The following is a 15,830-nucleotide window of genomic DNA, read 5'->3' on the forward strand; positions in this document are numbered from 1 at the left end:
ACAAGATTAATATAAACATTTTGCCTTTCTTAAATCATTACTTATAAAAAAGAAAAAGAAAAAAAAACCTAGAACTTAGATATACCACTAATTTTTATCCCTCCTTCTATAACCATTCTCTTCAAGTCAGTGTGAAATCACTCCCACAATAGATGTTTGTATTCATAAATAATATGTGCTATTATTTTGTGTTTAACTTTACTTAAAAGACCCCATATTGTATGTAACCTTTTTTTTATTTTTGAGACAGAGAGAGAGAGAGAGAGAGAGACAGAGAGAGAGAGACAGAGCACAAGCAGGGGAGGGGCAGAGAGAGAGGGAGACATAAAATCTGAAACAGGCTCCAGGCTCTGAGCTGTCAGCACAGAGCCCGACTCAGGGCTTGAACTCACAAACTGTGAGATCATGACCTGAGCTGAAGTCAGACAGAGCCACCCAGGTGCCCCATATGTAACCTTTTTGAACTTGCTTTTTTTCACCTAACTTTATGTTTTTGAGATTTACTTATGTTGATTCATGCCTGTCATTCACTAGTGGCTGACAACTATGCCAATAAATCAGTTTATTTACATTTTGATGCTACTGAAAAGTACAAAAACCACTCCTATCTCTTTGTGTATAATTCCAGGTGAAATTCTAATAGGAGTTGGCAGGCTGATTTAGAATTTATCAAAGAGTAAAAACAAAACAAAACAAAAAACCAAAACACAAACAAACCCCCACACACAACATTTTGGAATAACATGAAGAATAAAAGTGGCTACCAAATATCCAATCCATAAAATGCAGTATTAATCACTGACTACAAAATTAGATGTTATCCCCATTCCATACACACAAAATAAATCTAGCTGCACTAAAGCCCAAAATGTAAAAAGCAAAACTGTAATGCTTCTAGTCTTTATGATCTTAAATACAAAAAATCTATCAGGTGTTACACAAAACCATAAACCATAAATGACTGATTACATTAGTTTTAGAAAAATAAAGAAAGAATAAGCTATAGACTTGGGAAGCATGCATTCATAAAGGAATGATACCAAAGTTATATAAGAGATTAACAAGTCAGTAAAATCATGACAAATACCAAGTAGAAAATGGACAAGGCCTATGACTAGGTGATTGATGGAAGAAGAAACTTAGCCCATAAAACTATAAAAAAAGGTTTTCAATCAATGAAAAAACAAAATAAAACAATGAAAAACTATTTCATACCCACCTAATGGCAGAAATGATCAAGTATGACAACACATAATGATAGAAGATGTAGTGAAACAGAAACATGCTGTTGGTGGGCATATGAATTGTTTTAACTGCTAGGGCCCCTGAGTGGCTCAGTTGGTTATGCATCTGCCTCTTCATTTTGGCAAGGATCATTATCTCATGGTTTTTTGAGTTCAAGCCCCTCAATGGCATCTGTGCTGGCAACATGGAGCCTGCTTAGGATTCTACACTGCAACCCCCCCGCCCCCCACCCCTTCCTCACTTGCATGGTCTCTGTCTCTCTCAAAATAAATAAATAAACTTAAAAAAAATTGTTATAACTGCTTTGGAGAGCAATATGGCAGTATCTTGTGAGGTAAGATGTGCATGCCTTATTATCTAGAAGGTCAACTTCAGGGTATCTAGCCTCAAGCAAAACTCACATGCTTAGTCTATAAATGGAAATTATTCTACAGAAAATGTTTCAGATAAATATTACTTGCTAAGGGATAAATTCTGAAAAGTTACTGTCACTCTAGGAATTATGTACATCTATTACAAACCCCTTACCTTCAACCGGAAGTTGGGAAGCAAATTCTGAAGGCAAAGTTAAGAGAGCAAAATCCTGAAGCGCAGCAAGCCAGAGCCTACTCAGCGTGCCCAGGTCTGTGTGAACCAAGTCAAGCAGTCCATCTGATGAATATGACCCATTTCTGACACTCTCTTCTGAACAGGTGGTAGTCTTCAAAGGTTGTCTGTGGCTTTTATGTCTTTCTACAGCAATTATGTAGACCTGTTAAAGGGTTAATTTGTAATTAGGAAGCTCTTATACCCATTAAAAAGGTGCTAAAATATTTTTATCTTGCTGAGGAGACCAACCTTACTTTTAAGCATGCTGTACTTCAAATCCACTCCGATACCAAGGTATACACATGTAGCCACACACACAAACTGGGACAGAAAGATCTAAAAATATTCTCTTTAATGGGATGCAACTAGGGATAGCAAATGCTTGACAACTATGCCACCATTCTGCACTTTGACATCCCTGAAAGCTCCAACTAAATGATCACAACACTCTTTCTCACTGAGTCTAGTTATAGCCCTATAATCTACCTCAATAAATGGCTTCAGATGGCCATTTCTGAGTGGCAATAAGCTGAAATACTGAAAATATTCTTTCAAAGTTACTTCTAAATCACCATAAAAAGTTTACATAAATAGAATGAAGATGGACTGTTCATAGGACTGTAAAATGTGAAAGTAGGGGAGCCCCAGTGGCTCAGTCAGTTAAGCATCTGGCTCTTGGTTTCGGCTCAAGTCATGATCTCAGTTTGTGAGTTAGAGCCCACTTCGGGCTCTGTGCTAACAGTGTGGAGCCTGCTTAGAATTCTCTCTCTCCCTCTCCCTGCTCCTCCCCCACTCTTGTGCGTGCTCGCTCACTCTCTCTCAAAATAAATAAAGATAAAAAAAAAAAAAAAGAGAGGCCTATATATGTTTTAGACATTATTCCAGAAGTAACATGCAAAGAAGATACTTTATTTTCATTTCATGGTAAAAGAGCTAAGTCTGAAATCTGTTTTTTTTATGGTCTTGAGTTTATGAATGTTTTTCAGGGTCTGCTGGTAATGGAATAAATTTGATTTTGATATCTAAGAATTTCCTAAAGATAGATTTGTAACAGACAAAGCATGTTAAGTTACACATGAGCCTGCATTTACATTTTGAAAGCACAATTGCAGTGTTACTAAATTGGAAGCTACCATAACAATAGTTTCTAGATGACCTCAGGGCACATACAAGTGAGAAATGTTTACAGATTCTCAGACCAAAAAAAAAACAAGAATGTGAAAGTATTCAACACAGAATATAACATGTTCTACCCCTTTATCTACAATTCCGACATCTAAAAAGCACTGAAAAATACTTAATTTGGTGGCAAAATTGACTGAATTTATTTGAGACGATTTATAGTCTCCATCCAACATAGTGTGAATATTCAAACATTTTACTACAACTATATCAATGTGCTTGATTATAGATTCTATGGTATTGCTTCAATTTTTTGGAGGGATACATGGAATATGTACTGTATTACTTTTCAAAAATTCCCCAAATTCTGAATTCCAAATGTATCTGGCTCCAAGGATTTTAGATAGGAGATTATGGACCTTGGTTGTACAGAATCTGTTCGTCAGTCATTATTTTTACTGAGGAGAGAATGGGAGATAAGGGGCTTAAGCAAGAGCCCAGAGATTAAAATTATTTTAAAGAACACTACATAAGTAGAGAATTATTTATAAAAATAGGTTAGAGAGATGAGAAAATTTCTGTTTGCTCTACTAACAGCAAATGTTTAAAAGCATACAGAGTTTACTGTTAAAGATCATTAGTTCTAGGCAGAACTACTTCCTAAATAAGGTTTGTCAAACCCAAATAATGACAAAAATACATGGACTCCAATCTTCAGGTTTTAATTTGTTCTAATGGAGGAAATGTTTTTTTACATATTGGTTAATTCTCTCAGTTGCAATCTGAGACTATATACCTTCATTAAGATGATATATGAACTGAGGCTGGCCAAGCTTGGGAATTGCTGAAACCCCAATGATGTGTATACATGAGCGCATTATATTATTCCATCTACTTTCATATGTGCTCATTTTCGTAGTAAACCTAAAAATTATTTATCTTTCTTCCTGATTAGAACAGTAAATAAAGTTAAACATTTTCCTATAAGATTTCACTAATTTTGGAAAAGAAAATGACTGTTATTTAATAATTAAAAGCTATTCTGTGAAAGAGCTCTAAAAAAACAGTGAAGTATGTACAGAATTGATATAACATACAAGCAAACCCACACTTCCAAAATTCAGATGTCAATAAAAGTTGATTTCCACTGGTTATTATAAAGTCCTTGCAGCTCATGGCTGCCCCTGCCTAAAGTAGCAGATGACAGGCAATAAAAGATATTTTAGAATGCTTGGCTAAAAAGTCAATTAATATATAAAAAAATCTCATGTTGAACATCTTTTCTTAACCTTAAAAATGGACTTATTGTGTTTTAAACAGTCAATTTCAATTTATAGCCTACGGTGTTTATTAACAACTTCTAAAATTCCAGTTATAAATGGAGAAGCACACTAACCTCTGCCCAGGCTTTCAGCACAGCTAAGATCTCCATGGTAGAAGCACTTTCATTATATAAGTGACTCAGAGCTTCTTTTCCAGCCTGTATTTTTGTTAATGATGAAACAAGCAACTGATGAACTCTTCGGAGATCATTAAGGTCACTCACAACTCCACTTGCTATCCAGGCACTGCAAACCTGGTTTTTAAGAAAATCAAGTTACATTTAAAAATTATAAATACCTCCCTTGTAAGTTCAGCAGAGCTCACCTATATCTCAGGAATCTAGACAATGAAATCATCTTGCTATCAGGAAACCCAAAGGATGTGGCTGATAATGCCAGTCAAAAGCCAGCATTGTAAAAGGGAATGAAGTCTAAGGTTGAAGCAAGGAAACCAGTGCTGGTTAAATCAGAGAGTTTCAGGTGTTATTAATATGGAGAAATGCAGACACGAAAGGTACCACTTTAATAAATGTTTGGATTAACATTTGAATTAAATCTTCAATCTTGATTGGAGCGCCTGGGTGGCTCAGTTGGTTGAACATCCAACTTCAGCCTGGGTCATGATCTCGTGATTCATGGTTTGAGCCCCACATCTGCACTCTCTATGCAGAGCCTGCTTGGGATCCTCTGTTCCCCTCTCTCTTCCTCTGCCCCTTCCCTGCTCACTCTGTCTCTCTGTCTCTCTCTCTCTCTCAAAAATAAATAAAACATTAAAAAAAAATTCAATCTTGATTATTTCTTCTTACTCTTTTAAAAGCAGAGATTGTGTGGTTAATTAAGATAACTGCTGAAAGATAAAGAACTTAACATTTAAAACCCCAATGAAAATTTTGGTTATTTTGAAAATGAGATACTAAAAATGTTTTAAAACAAAACATCATTAATAATTCTCCAATGCAAACAATTTGCTCAATTATCAGAGGTTTTCCTGGATCACAGTATTTTTCTTTTTCTAGAAAAAACTAATTTTTCCCCTTCCATCTATTTATTTACTTCCTGTCTCATTTAACAAAAGATTTTAATGACTTACAGCAAGAATACAATGAAGTGATAATAGAGACCTCATACAACATTTAATACAGTTCTCTGAATATTCAAGGTACTCAAATACAAGTGAATACAAGTGAATAAAAGAAAGTTGAAAGAATGGACTAAAGTTAGTTTATTCCATTATGTTTAGAAATAATTCAAGTCAGTTCTGCTTTAGGGCTGGATATTGAAAGTCTGACAATCACTCCCAGAAAAGCAACTTTAAAACTGTAGATTATAATGGCTCTTAGATACATGAAAAAATGTTCGATCTCACTTGAAATACAAATCTAAAGTATTCTAAGATACCCTGTGCTAAGAGAGGTTTTTACTTTTTAAGTTCTGTCTTTTTAACCATTTACCTGACATGCTTTGGCAGTGACATCAGGTGGTGTCTCTGAGGCGAAGGCTGGCCTAAGTGCCGCTCCTACCTGGCAACAAATGATAGGAAATACCAAGCATCAATAAGTAAGATAGCGCAAACTCTTCATCTCTTTAATATTTTTAAATTGTTTACAATAGGTATTCTGGACACCTGTTTCTTTCTGCCTATCCACTATATCTGTTTTTAGATAAAAGCACCTCAATTTTCCTTCGAGTAACCTTCTCTTATCTCCTGTTGTTGCTATGGAGATGAGAGCACTGGTGACTCCAGGGATCCAACCAGGGGTAATGAAAGCTGTCCTTGAAGACGTTTGCTGGGAATACTGGGACAGAAGCATGGTCTCTTTTTAAGACTGGGTGCGTGGAGCACCTGGACGGCTCAGTCAGTTAAGCGTCTGACTCTTGGTTTCAGCTCAGGTCGTGGAGCCCTGAGTCAGGCTATGTGCTGGCAGTGTAGGGCCTACTTGGGATTCTGTCTCCTTCTCTCTCTGCCCCTCCCCCATCTGCACTCTGACTCTCTCAAAATAAATAAATTTAAGAAAAAAAAAAAAAAGACTCGGTGCTAAGAGAGAGCCATTTTGATACAACTTGGAGAGAGCAAACTTGAGAATAAAGCTGGTGTACAAGACAACAGAGCCAACTGCGATTCTTGAAAATAATTTTCCTCTTCAGTTTAAGTGAGCTGTAATTATATTTCTATCATTGCAATTCTTTAAAACAAGCTCTATGCCCAACATGGGGCTCGAACTCATGACCCTGAGATTGAGAGTCCCATGCTCTACCCATTGAACCAGCCAGGTGCCACTCATTTGCAATTTTAAGAGGGCTAAGAATATAACAGAGCTCCCCTTACAGTGAATTGTAATATTTCATTCTAATATGACAGTTCTATATAACTCGAGTCCCTTCCTTTTGCTTTCTCCTGGAACATACATGGGCATTTCCTGCTAGGAAGATGTGATGGAGACAGCTAGTCAACTGGTAAACTGTTCCTGGCTCCCTAAATGCTAACCCACAAAAGCTGTCTCTGAATCATGAGAGGTAGGGAAGGATAAATGTTGCTGCAGGATTACATGTAATGTGTGTGATAGAACACTCATCTATTCCAGGAGTGACAAGCATGTAGCCTAAATGGAATATTTAGTAATGATTTAGCATATCTTAGGAATATTCAGGTATTTTGTAAAGAATTTAATTAGCAGAGTACTTTATTCCCCCACATTACCTAGCAGGTTTTGACTATTAACCTTTACTGTTATAAAAGACCTGTTTATGTAACACTTTGCTTTTACTTCGGAGATTTCTTCTTCAAACATACACATTTTCTATATGCTGATTATATATTGGTGACATATTAGCAGAGACATATACTCATTATGTAAAAAAAAAGTAGTAATTACTTTCACAGACTTTTTATCCAAGGTGTTAAAAAATAAAATTCTCTAACAGAAAGTGCTTACATTGGCTTGATACTGTTCCAGGATCACATGACCTGGAAACTCTGGTTCTGGAATAGCTGCAAATCGCCGAATAACAACTAACAGTGTTTCAAGGCCAGAAAGACGGAGCTGGTCACTATGATCTGTGGCAGCCATAAAGGCCATGCGAATTAAGTCGGCAAGATGTAGCACCAAAAAGTCATCTACAAGATTAAAAAAGTCTTATCAAGAAAAAGCATATGCTGGAACTAAGATTTATGTTAAGTAATCATTTCTTCTCCCTTTGATTGCACAGACTTTTCTAGACTTTCTTTTAAATACCTCTGATTTGATTTACTGTTTTGTTTTACTGTTTGTTAAACATAGACTTTAAAGATGGAGTTACTAGGCTCCTGCAAACAATCACAGCAATAAACTCCCAAAGCAAACAATTACACAGCTATTCAAAAACCAAAGGCAAAATTAGCATCCTTTAAAAGAGTATTAGTGGTACTATCAATAAAAACTTGGTTCGGACTTTTCAATAAAAGCATTTTAGAAGATATTTAGGAAACTTTGGGTGTTGACGAATTAGGCAGCTAATTTTTCTCTTTGTGCCAAGTTGAAGCTAAAAGACTTAACATTTCTTTTGAAAAACAGTTTTATGTGGTTCTTTATTTGGACTAGATTATCTTATTTTTCTATGTCTTGGCACACATACAAATAACGGGAATATTAAAAAATATTTGTAGCTATAAAATTATAAATGAGAATTCCTTTCATTCCTACAATACATTCTTCAGTATAATAATTCTACAGGACACAGGACACTCCTTTAATAATATTCCAACAATAAAATGTTCAGGGGTACAACTAAATTCTACCTAAAATATATCTGGGACTAATTTTAAGAATGTTATGGGTCACAATAAAGAAACCAACTCATCTTAGCAAGTGCCAATTACAATTTTAATTGGGAACAAAGGAATTACTAAACATCTCTGATATACTAATTTTATACCTATTGGTCTAGCACGGTGCTTATCACTCAATAAATGCTTGCTTGAAAAGTCATTAAAACACAGATACCTAATTCGTACTCCCACACTGACAATAGCAACATTTTGCTATATAATTCTTTTGTCTGGTAAAAAATATATCCATGGCTTTTAGATATGTGCACTGTGTCTTTGAACATAATGTGCTTAAGTGAATTTTGAAAATTAGACACCAAACCATAATACACACACAGATCCCTTTAGGTACAGACAATAAAACTGAACAAAAAAAGGGGGAAATGATCTTGCAAGCAGGTTTACTTTACAATGTGATACGCTCAAACGTTTTCTGGGTAATATTTATGAAACCAAAATAATCTATAAGCAAAATTACTATAGGTTATAATTCAGAAAATAAATTTTCGGAGCTAGCTAATAGTGCACAAACTACTTTCCAAGAACATGATTATAAACTTAACTCATGCACATGCCCATTAAACATAAGTAAATGACTATTTAAGAAGCTTAATCATTAAAAATGTGTTAAAACATTAGAACTATGCTTAACTTTTAGCTTATATAAATATTATAGTCAGTTTCATAACTGATTTGGAACAATACAAACTACTTTCTTTCTAGTTTTACTTCTTAAATTAATATTAAAAACATAGGCAGACAACATTTCTATGTATATGCTTTGGTCTCTTCATTATTATGTCACTTACTTCTTGAATCCCTTTTTTTCATTTCTTGTGCTAAAGCAATGTCAAAATGTGCGCTGTGTGCATTCTCACACTGGTTAATTATCCTACAGACACATTCGGCAGCAAAGACTCTAGTGGCCCATCGGGGATTGGTAAAGGGATAGGATTTGTCATCATTTCTGGTGGTCAGAACTGAGGCATCATCCCCTTTATCTCCTTCCTCTTCTTGCATTGTATCCACACAAGTTACAGTTGTAAAATCTTTTATCAAGGGAGAATACATGTAATTACAATCAAATGGAAGACATATTTATGACTTCAAATTGAGACTAGAATTGTTGCTTATAAACCTTCAACAGTGTAATATAATCATATCTAGTAACTACAGGCAGCAGTGGTATCCAAAGAAATGCTGTAAGAACTGTTCCAGGTCAAAATGACAAAGTTGTTCCAATTATATTGAAAGTTAACAAACTAAACGTGATACTATAGACATGATACTAAATACTAGGATAATCATCAGTCCCCTGTATGTAGACAGTTATGCTTAAGGAGGCTCAAAATTCTCTCATATCCAGAGTATGAGGGATTGCACTAGGGAGACTGTTTTAACACTAGGGCTTTGAACAGATTTAAGAAGGTTCCTGAACCTACTAAACACATCTGAAAATATTTTTCTTAAGATAGGCTCATTTCTGTCATTTATAGTCTCATATTTTCCCAATGGCCTGAGCAGTGAGGAATGAATTATTTCTTCCTTATATTAACTGTTAACTTATTAACTCTCTTTAACTCAACTTCAAATTGAACTAGGCTATAAAAGAGACCAACCTTTTTTCCCTTAAAATATCTTCTTTAAACTTTTTTTACTTTTTGGGGCGCTTGGGTGGCTCACTTGGTTAAGTGTCCGACTTCAGCTCAGGTCATGATGTCATGGTTCGTGGGTTCAAACCCCGTGTCGGGCTCACAGCTCAGAGCCTAGAGACTACTTTGAATTCCGTGTCTCCTTCTCTCGCTTTCTGCCCCTCCCCCACTTGTGCCTGTCTCTCAAAAATAAATGTTAAAAAAAATTTTTTTTAAATAAATTGTTTTTATTTTTTGAGAAAGAGTGCACATGCAAGCAGGAAAGGGACAGTGGGAGACAGAGGGAGAGAATCTTTTTTTTTTTTTTTTTTTTTTAATTTTTGGGAGAGAGACTGAGCATGAACGGGGGAGGGGCAGAGAGAGAGGGAGACACAGAATCGGAAACAGGCTCCAGGCTCCGAGCCATCAGCCCAGAGCCTGACGCGGGGCTCGAACTCACAGACCGCGAGATCGTGACCTGGCTGAAGTCGGACGCTTAACCGACTGCGCCACCCAGGCGCCCCAAGGGAGAGAATCTTAAGCAGGCTCCACAGCCAGCATAGAGCCTGACAAGGGGCTTGATCTCCTGACTGTGAGATCATGACCTGAGCCGAAATCAAGGGTCAGATGCTTAACTGACTAAGCCACCCAGGGCCCCTTAAATTATCTTGTATGTCAACATTTCTTGAGTGTGTTATGAAAGCAAAGATGTCACAAAATTATAGCAAAGTCCTGTCTTAAGACTAAGGTAATAAGTCAACAGACTGAAATGTGTGTTTTCATTTTTTGTTTAAAAAAAATTTTTTTTAATGTTTATTTTTGAGACAGAGACAGCACACAAGTGAGGGAGGGGCAGAGAGAGAGGGAGACACAGAATCTGAAGCAGGCTCCATGCTCCTAACCATCAGCTCCTAACCTAATATGGCGCATGAACCCATGAACTGTGAGATCATGATCTGAGCCGAAGTCAGATGCCCAATCTACGGAACCACCCAGGTGCCTTATGTGTTTTCTTAATAAGAAAGGATAAAGCCAAACTACATAGGATAAAGAACAAATGGTAAAAGAAAACCGAGCACAAAGCTCTGGGAGATACCAGAAATAGGTGAGATACCAGAAAAGTGTAATCAACCTGTTTATCTACGCACATACAGATTTTCTTCCAAAGGAGAAGTTCTTGTAAGTTCTCAAGTGGTGGGATAGAAGAGAGCCTCAACAAAGGAAAACATATAAAGCATAGTAACTGAAAGAACAGATATAAATCAATGGAAGAGAAGAGGAGCAATAAGAATCAAGGGAGACAGTGGAGAATGTAAAACAAAGTTTTAAAAATGATGCCTTTCTTCAACATAATTCAGATAATACATTAAATTATAAAGCTTGAGTAACTGAGTTTAAGAGCTACTGAAATATAGTAGGAAGCTGAATTTTACTATTATTTTTTTAAAGTTTTTATTTAAATTCTAGTTTAACATATAGTGTAACATTGGTTTCAGGAGGAGAATTCAGGGATTCACTTACACACGACACTTAGTACTCCTCACAAGTGCATTACTTACTACCCATCACCCACCTAGCCCATCTCCCCCACACCTCCCTCCATTAATCCTCAGTTTGTTCTCCATAGTTAAGAGTCTCATGGTTTATTTCCCTCTTTTTGTTCCTTAAATTCCACATATGACTGAAATCATAAGGTACTGGTCTTTCTCTGACTGACTTATTTCACTTAGTTTAACAGTCTAGTTCCATCCATGTCACCGCAAATGGCAAGATTTCATTCTTTTTTTTTTTTTTTGAGACAGAGAGAGCATGAGTGGGGGAGGGGCAGAAACAGAGGGAGACAAGGAGAATCCCAAGCAGGTTTCGCATCGTCAGCACAGAGCCTGACATGGGGCTCAAACTCACATGAGACTATGACCTGAGCGAAAATCAAAAGTTAGACACTTAACTGACTGAGCCACCCATGTGCCCCAAGATTTCATTCTTTTTGATGGCTGAGTAATATTCCACTGTGTACATACACCACATCTTTTTTATCCATTCATGGATATTTGGGCTCTTTCCATAATTTGGCTATTGTTGATAGTGCTGCTATAAACATTGGGGTGCATGTGCCCCTTTGAATCAGTATTTTTCTATCTTTTGGATAAATACCTATTAGTGCAATTGCTGGATGGTAGGACAGCTCTATTTTTAATTTTCTGAGGAATCTCCATACTGTTTTCCAGAGTGACTGTATCAGTTTGCATTCCCACCAACAGTGTAAGAGGGTTCCCCCTTTCTCTGCATCTTTGCCAACATCGGTTGTTTCCTGTGGTGTTAATTTTAGCCCTTCTGACAGGTGTGAGGTGGTATTTCAACATAGTTTTGATTTGTATTTCCCTGAGGATGAGTGACGTTGAGCATCTTTTCATGTGTCTGTAAGCCCTCTGTATGTCTTCTTGGAAAAATGTCTATTCATGTTTTCTGCCCTTTTTTTTCACTGGATTATTTGTTTTTTGGGTCGTGAGTTTTAAAAACTCTTATAGATTTTGGATACTAATCCTTTATCAGATATGTCATTTGCGAATATCTCTCATTCCATAAGTTGCCTTTTAGTTTTGTTGATTGTTCCCTTGGCTGTGCAGAAGTTTTTGTCTTGATGAAGTCCCAATAGTTCATTTTGCTTTTGTTTAGGAAGGTTTTTGAGAGCAGAGCATAAGTAGAAGCAGAAAGAGAGGGAGACAAAGAATCCAAAGCAGGTTCCAGGTTCTGAGCCGTGAGCACAGAGCCCAATGTGGGGCTCGAACCCACGAACTGTGAGATCATGACCTCAGCCTAAGTCAGATGCTTAACCGAGTTGAGCCACCCAGGTGCCCCATGGAAAGCTGGATTTTAAAGTCATGCAGGGTAAAGTCTGAATCTACCTGTGTATGTCTTTGGACATATTCCCTAACCTTTCCAAACCTTGTTTTCTCTTGTGCAAAATGGAATATTAACTTCCTACTCACTGGATGGTTAAAGGATTAAATCAGATAAAGTATGTACAGTACCTGGAAGAGAACTGATTTGTCTCTTTTCTTCCTTTCATTTATTTTCTCTCTTACTCCAAAGATACAAATTTGAAAGACTCTAAAACACATTCTCATTAACCATTATCTTATACTCACAAATACATTAGGTAAATAACAGTATTTTTTAACCCTGTTTGAAATCAACATTATTAAGTATAGAGAAACTTGCTTGCTCAGAATGTTGTAACTTTTGATGATTTTTCTATTAAGTTGATTTGATGCAATCCCTCAACTATAATATGCATGAAAACAAATGATGGGGCTACTGTAAGTCAGGTCATCCATTTTATAGTACAAATAACCCTACTTTTTAGTTTGTTTTAGACAGGGAAGTCATAAACGACAATCAGAAGAATACTAAAACCCACAGGCCTAAGTGTTAGACTTAAACACTAGAATTTTCTTTTTTTTTTTCAATATATGAAATTTATTGTCCAATTGGTTTCCATACAACACCCAGTGCTCATCCCAAAAGGTGCCCTCCTCAATACCCATCACCCACCCTCCCCTCCCTCCCACCCCCCATCAACCCTCAGTTTGTTAAACACTAGAATTTTCACTTGAAAAATGCAACAAGCAATTACAATCCAAATACTCAGACAAAATTGTCAGTGGCAAACAATTTTATAGAACATTTTCACTTTCAATTTTATTTCAACTGGTAACCACCAATACTCACCAGCGGATGCTGGTTTGTTAAACACTAGAATTTTCACTTGAAAAATGCAACAAGCAATTACAATCCAAATACTCAGACAAAATTGTCAGTGGCAAACAATTTTATAGAACATTTTCACTTTCAATTTTATTTCAACTGGTAACCACCAATACTCACCAGCGGATGCAGCAAGTACATCTTTACAAAGCTTTAACCAGAAGGAGAGCTTATCCACTGCCATAGATGTAAGCATATGATTTAAAGTCTCTTTGATATCATTGGATAACTTCTGATCTGTCTCTTTGTCTAGTAAGGTCAATAATGCCCCTTCAAGGCCCACTTCTCTGATGTTAGCATCTGACAAGAAGAAAATCGATGATCTAAGTAATACAGAAAACAAAACTGCCATATGAGAAGTACACACATTCTGGAGTTATTAAAATACTACATGCAAATATTCTCACTGCAAAGTAATAAAGCACCTCAAAGGAGAAACATAAGCCTCGTCTAGCATCCATTTCCTCTAATGCTGGAAATGCCAAAAGAATAAATTTTCTCTTGAAGATTTAACTTATCTAGCATGTATTTATGTATGTATGTATGTATGTATTTATTTATTTATTTATTTATTCATTTATTTATTTTACAGTTGAGAGAGGGAGAGAAGAATCCCAAGCAGGATCTGTGCTGACTGACATGGGGCTCAATTCCATGAACTGTGAGATCATGACCTGAACTGAAATCAAGAGTCAGACGCTTGACCAACTGAGCCACCCAGGCAACCTGAACTTATCTAGAATTTATGAAAGCATTTAGATTCTAAAGATAATGCTACTATTATACCATTTTGTAAGAGAAATTATCTTTTAAAGACTAGAGGGAGACATCAGAGGAATAAAAGTTATAGCATAGGGAATATAAGTCAGTGGTACTATAATAGTGTGGTATGGTGACAGATGGTAGCTACACTTGTGAACATAGCATAATGTTTACTGAAACTTGTGGAAACACGATGCTGTACATTTGAAACAAATTAACACTGTGTGTCAACTATACTTCAGCAGGAATCAGTAGGAATGTTTCAGATTAGGAGTCTAAAGACACAGAACAAACAATGTAATATGTGAATCATGGCTGGATCCTAAATTTGGGTGGTGGTAAGGGAGGGTAGTAAGGAGTCATAAAGAACATTTTTTGGATAACTGGGGAAATTTGTGTGAGAACTGCATATTCTATGATGGCTACTTTATCAATGTTAATTTTATTAAGTACAGAAATGATGTGTGGTCATGAAGGAAAATGTATGTATTAGGAGTGAGCTGTCATGATGTCTGCAGTCTGCTTTCAGACGGTCTGGCAAAAGATATGCATCTGTGTAAGTATGGAAAGAGAGAAAGTTATATAAAATGAATGCCATAAAGATGCTAAGTAGGTGAATATATGTGTTCACTGCACATTTCTTTGAACTTTTTCCATTTGAAAAATCACAAAACTTAAAAAAAAATTTTTTTAACGTTTATTTATTTTTGAGACAGAGAGAGACAGAGCAGGAACGAAGGAGGGTCAGAGAGAGGGAGACACAGAATCTGAAACAGGCTCCAGGCTCTGAGCTGTCAGTGCAGAGCCCGACGCGGGGCTCAAACTCGCGGACCGCGAAATCATGACCCGAGCTGAAGTCGACCGCTTAACTGACTGAGCCACCCAGACGCCCCCAAAATCACAAAATTTTAAAAAGGAAATATATAATGAGTTCTTTACTGTATTTTACTCCTATAGCTAATTCAAGAATTCTGGGAACATATACAAGCATATTTATGCAATAAAAGCCTAAAGCAAAAGATGCAGATAATTTCAGTGGTAAATATAAACTGAAGGTCACTTAGGCAGAGTATCTCACATGGTTAGAAGATTAAAATTTCTCTGGTTAAGGTAAGTAACCAATTGTTTTCAAATGAGGTCTGCCACCTGTTTGGGTGGCTACCATATTAGTTCAGCAATGCTGATGAACTCAAGTCAAACAGTTAAAGTCTTAGTCTAATAACTAAGGAGCACAGCATGACAGTAAAACACACTGATCTGAGAGCTTTAGATATTGGAAAGCTTTGTGAAGCCTGAGACTTTCTCAAAGTGTGACAGCACTCTGGAAACTATATGCATAAAAGAGTAAGATATTACCATTACTATTTTTGGAGGTTGTATGAATTTATATGTATATTTGGGTTACTCACATAATTTTAAAATAAAGACATACAGACTTAAATCTAACCAACTAAGAAATCCTTTAATTCAGTTCTAAAATAAAGAAGGGGCTAAAAACCCTTCCACCTAAAGAAGACTTATCTATGATAAATTTTATTAAATGAGATTTTGGAGGAAGAAAGGCACATATGGTAAATTATTTAAGGG

The 15,830-nt window shown here is 36.3% G+C and overlaps 1 protein-coding gene and 1 non-coding gene across 9 annotated transcripts in view; both read right to left on the bottom strand.

Annotated features, from left to right (window-relative positions):
• HEATR5A (HEAT repeat containing 5A) overlaps positions 1-15,830 on the bottom strand; it is a 121,256-nt gene that overhangs the window by 25,163 nt on the left and 80,263 nt on the right. For all 8 annotated transcript variants that reach the window (XM_058738745.1, XM_058738744.1, XM_058738742.1 and 5 more), the window contains 6 exons: positions 13,602-13,781; positions 8,892-9,131; positions 7,211-7,392; positions 5,729-5,797; positions 4,352-4,531; positions 1,774-1,996 (listed from right to left, as the gene is read on the bottom strand). In XM_058738745.1, coding sequence (XP_058594728.1) covers positions 1,774-1,996; positions 4,352-4,531; positions 5,729-5,797; positions 7,211-7,392; positions 8,892-9,131; positions 13,602-13,781 — 1,074 coding nt within the window. The remainder of the gene's footprint in view (positions 1-1,773; positions 1,997-4,351; positions 4,532-5,728; positions 5,798-7,210; positions 7,393-8,891; positions 9,132-13,601; positions 13,782-15,830) is intronic.
• Positions 6,478-6,550, bottom strand: TRNAE-CUC (transfer RNA glutamic acid (anticodon CUC)). The gene has a single exon. It is a non-coding gene; the product is annotated as a tRNA-Glu (tRNA).

Source organism: Neofelis nebulosa, chromosome 7, assembly GCF_028018385.1.
Source record: "Neofelis nebulosa isolate mNeoNeb1 chromosome 7, mNeoNeb1.pri, whole genome shotgun sequence".
NCBI classification, from domain to species: Eukaryota; Metazoa; Chordata; class Mammalia; order Carnivora; family Felidae; genus Neofelis; species Neofelis nebulosa.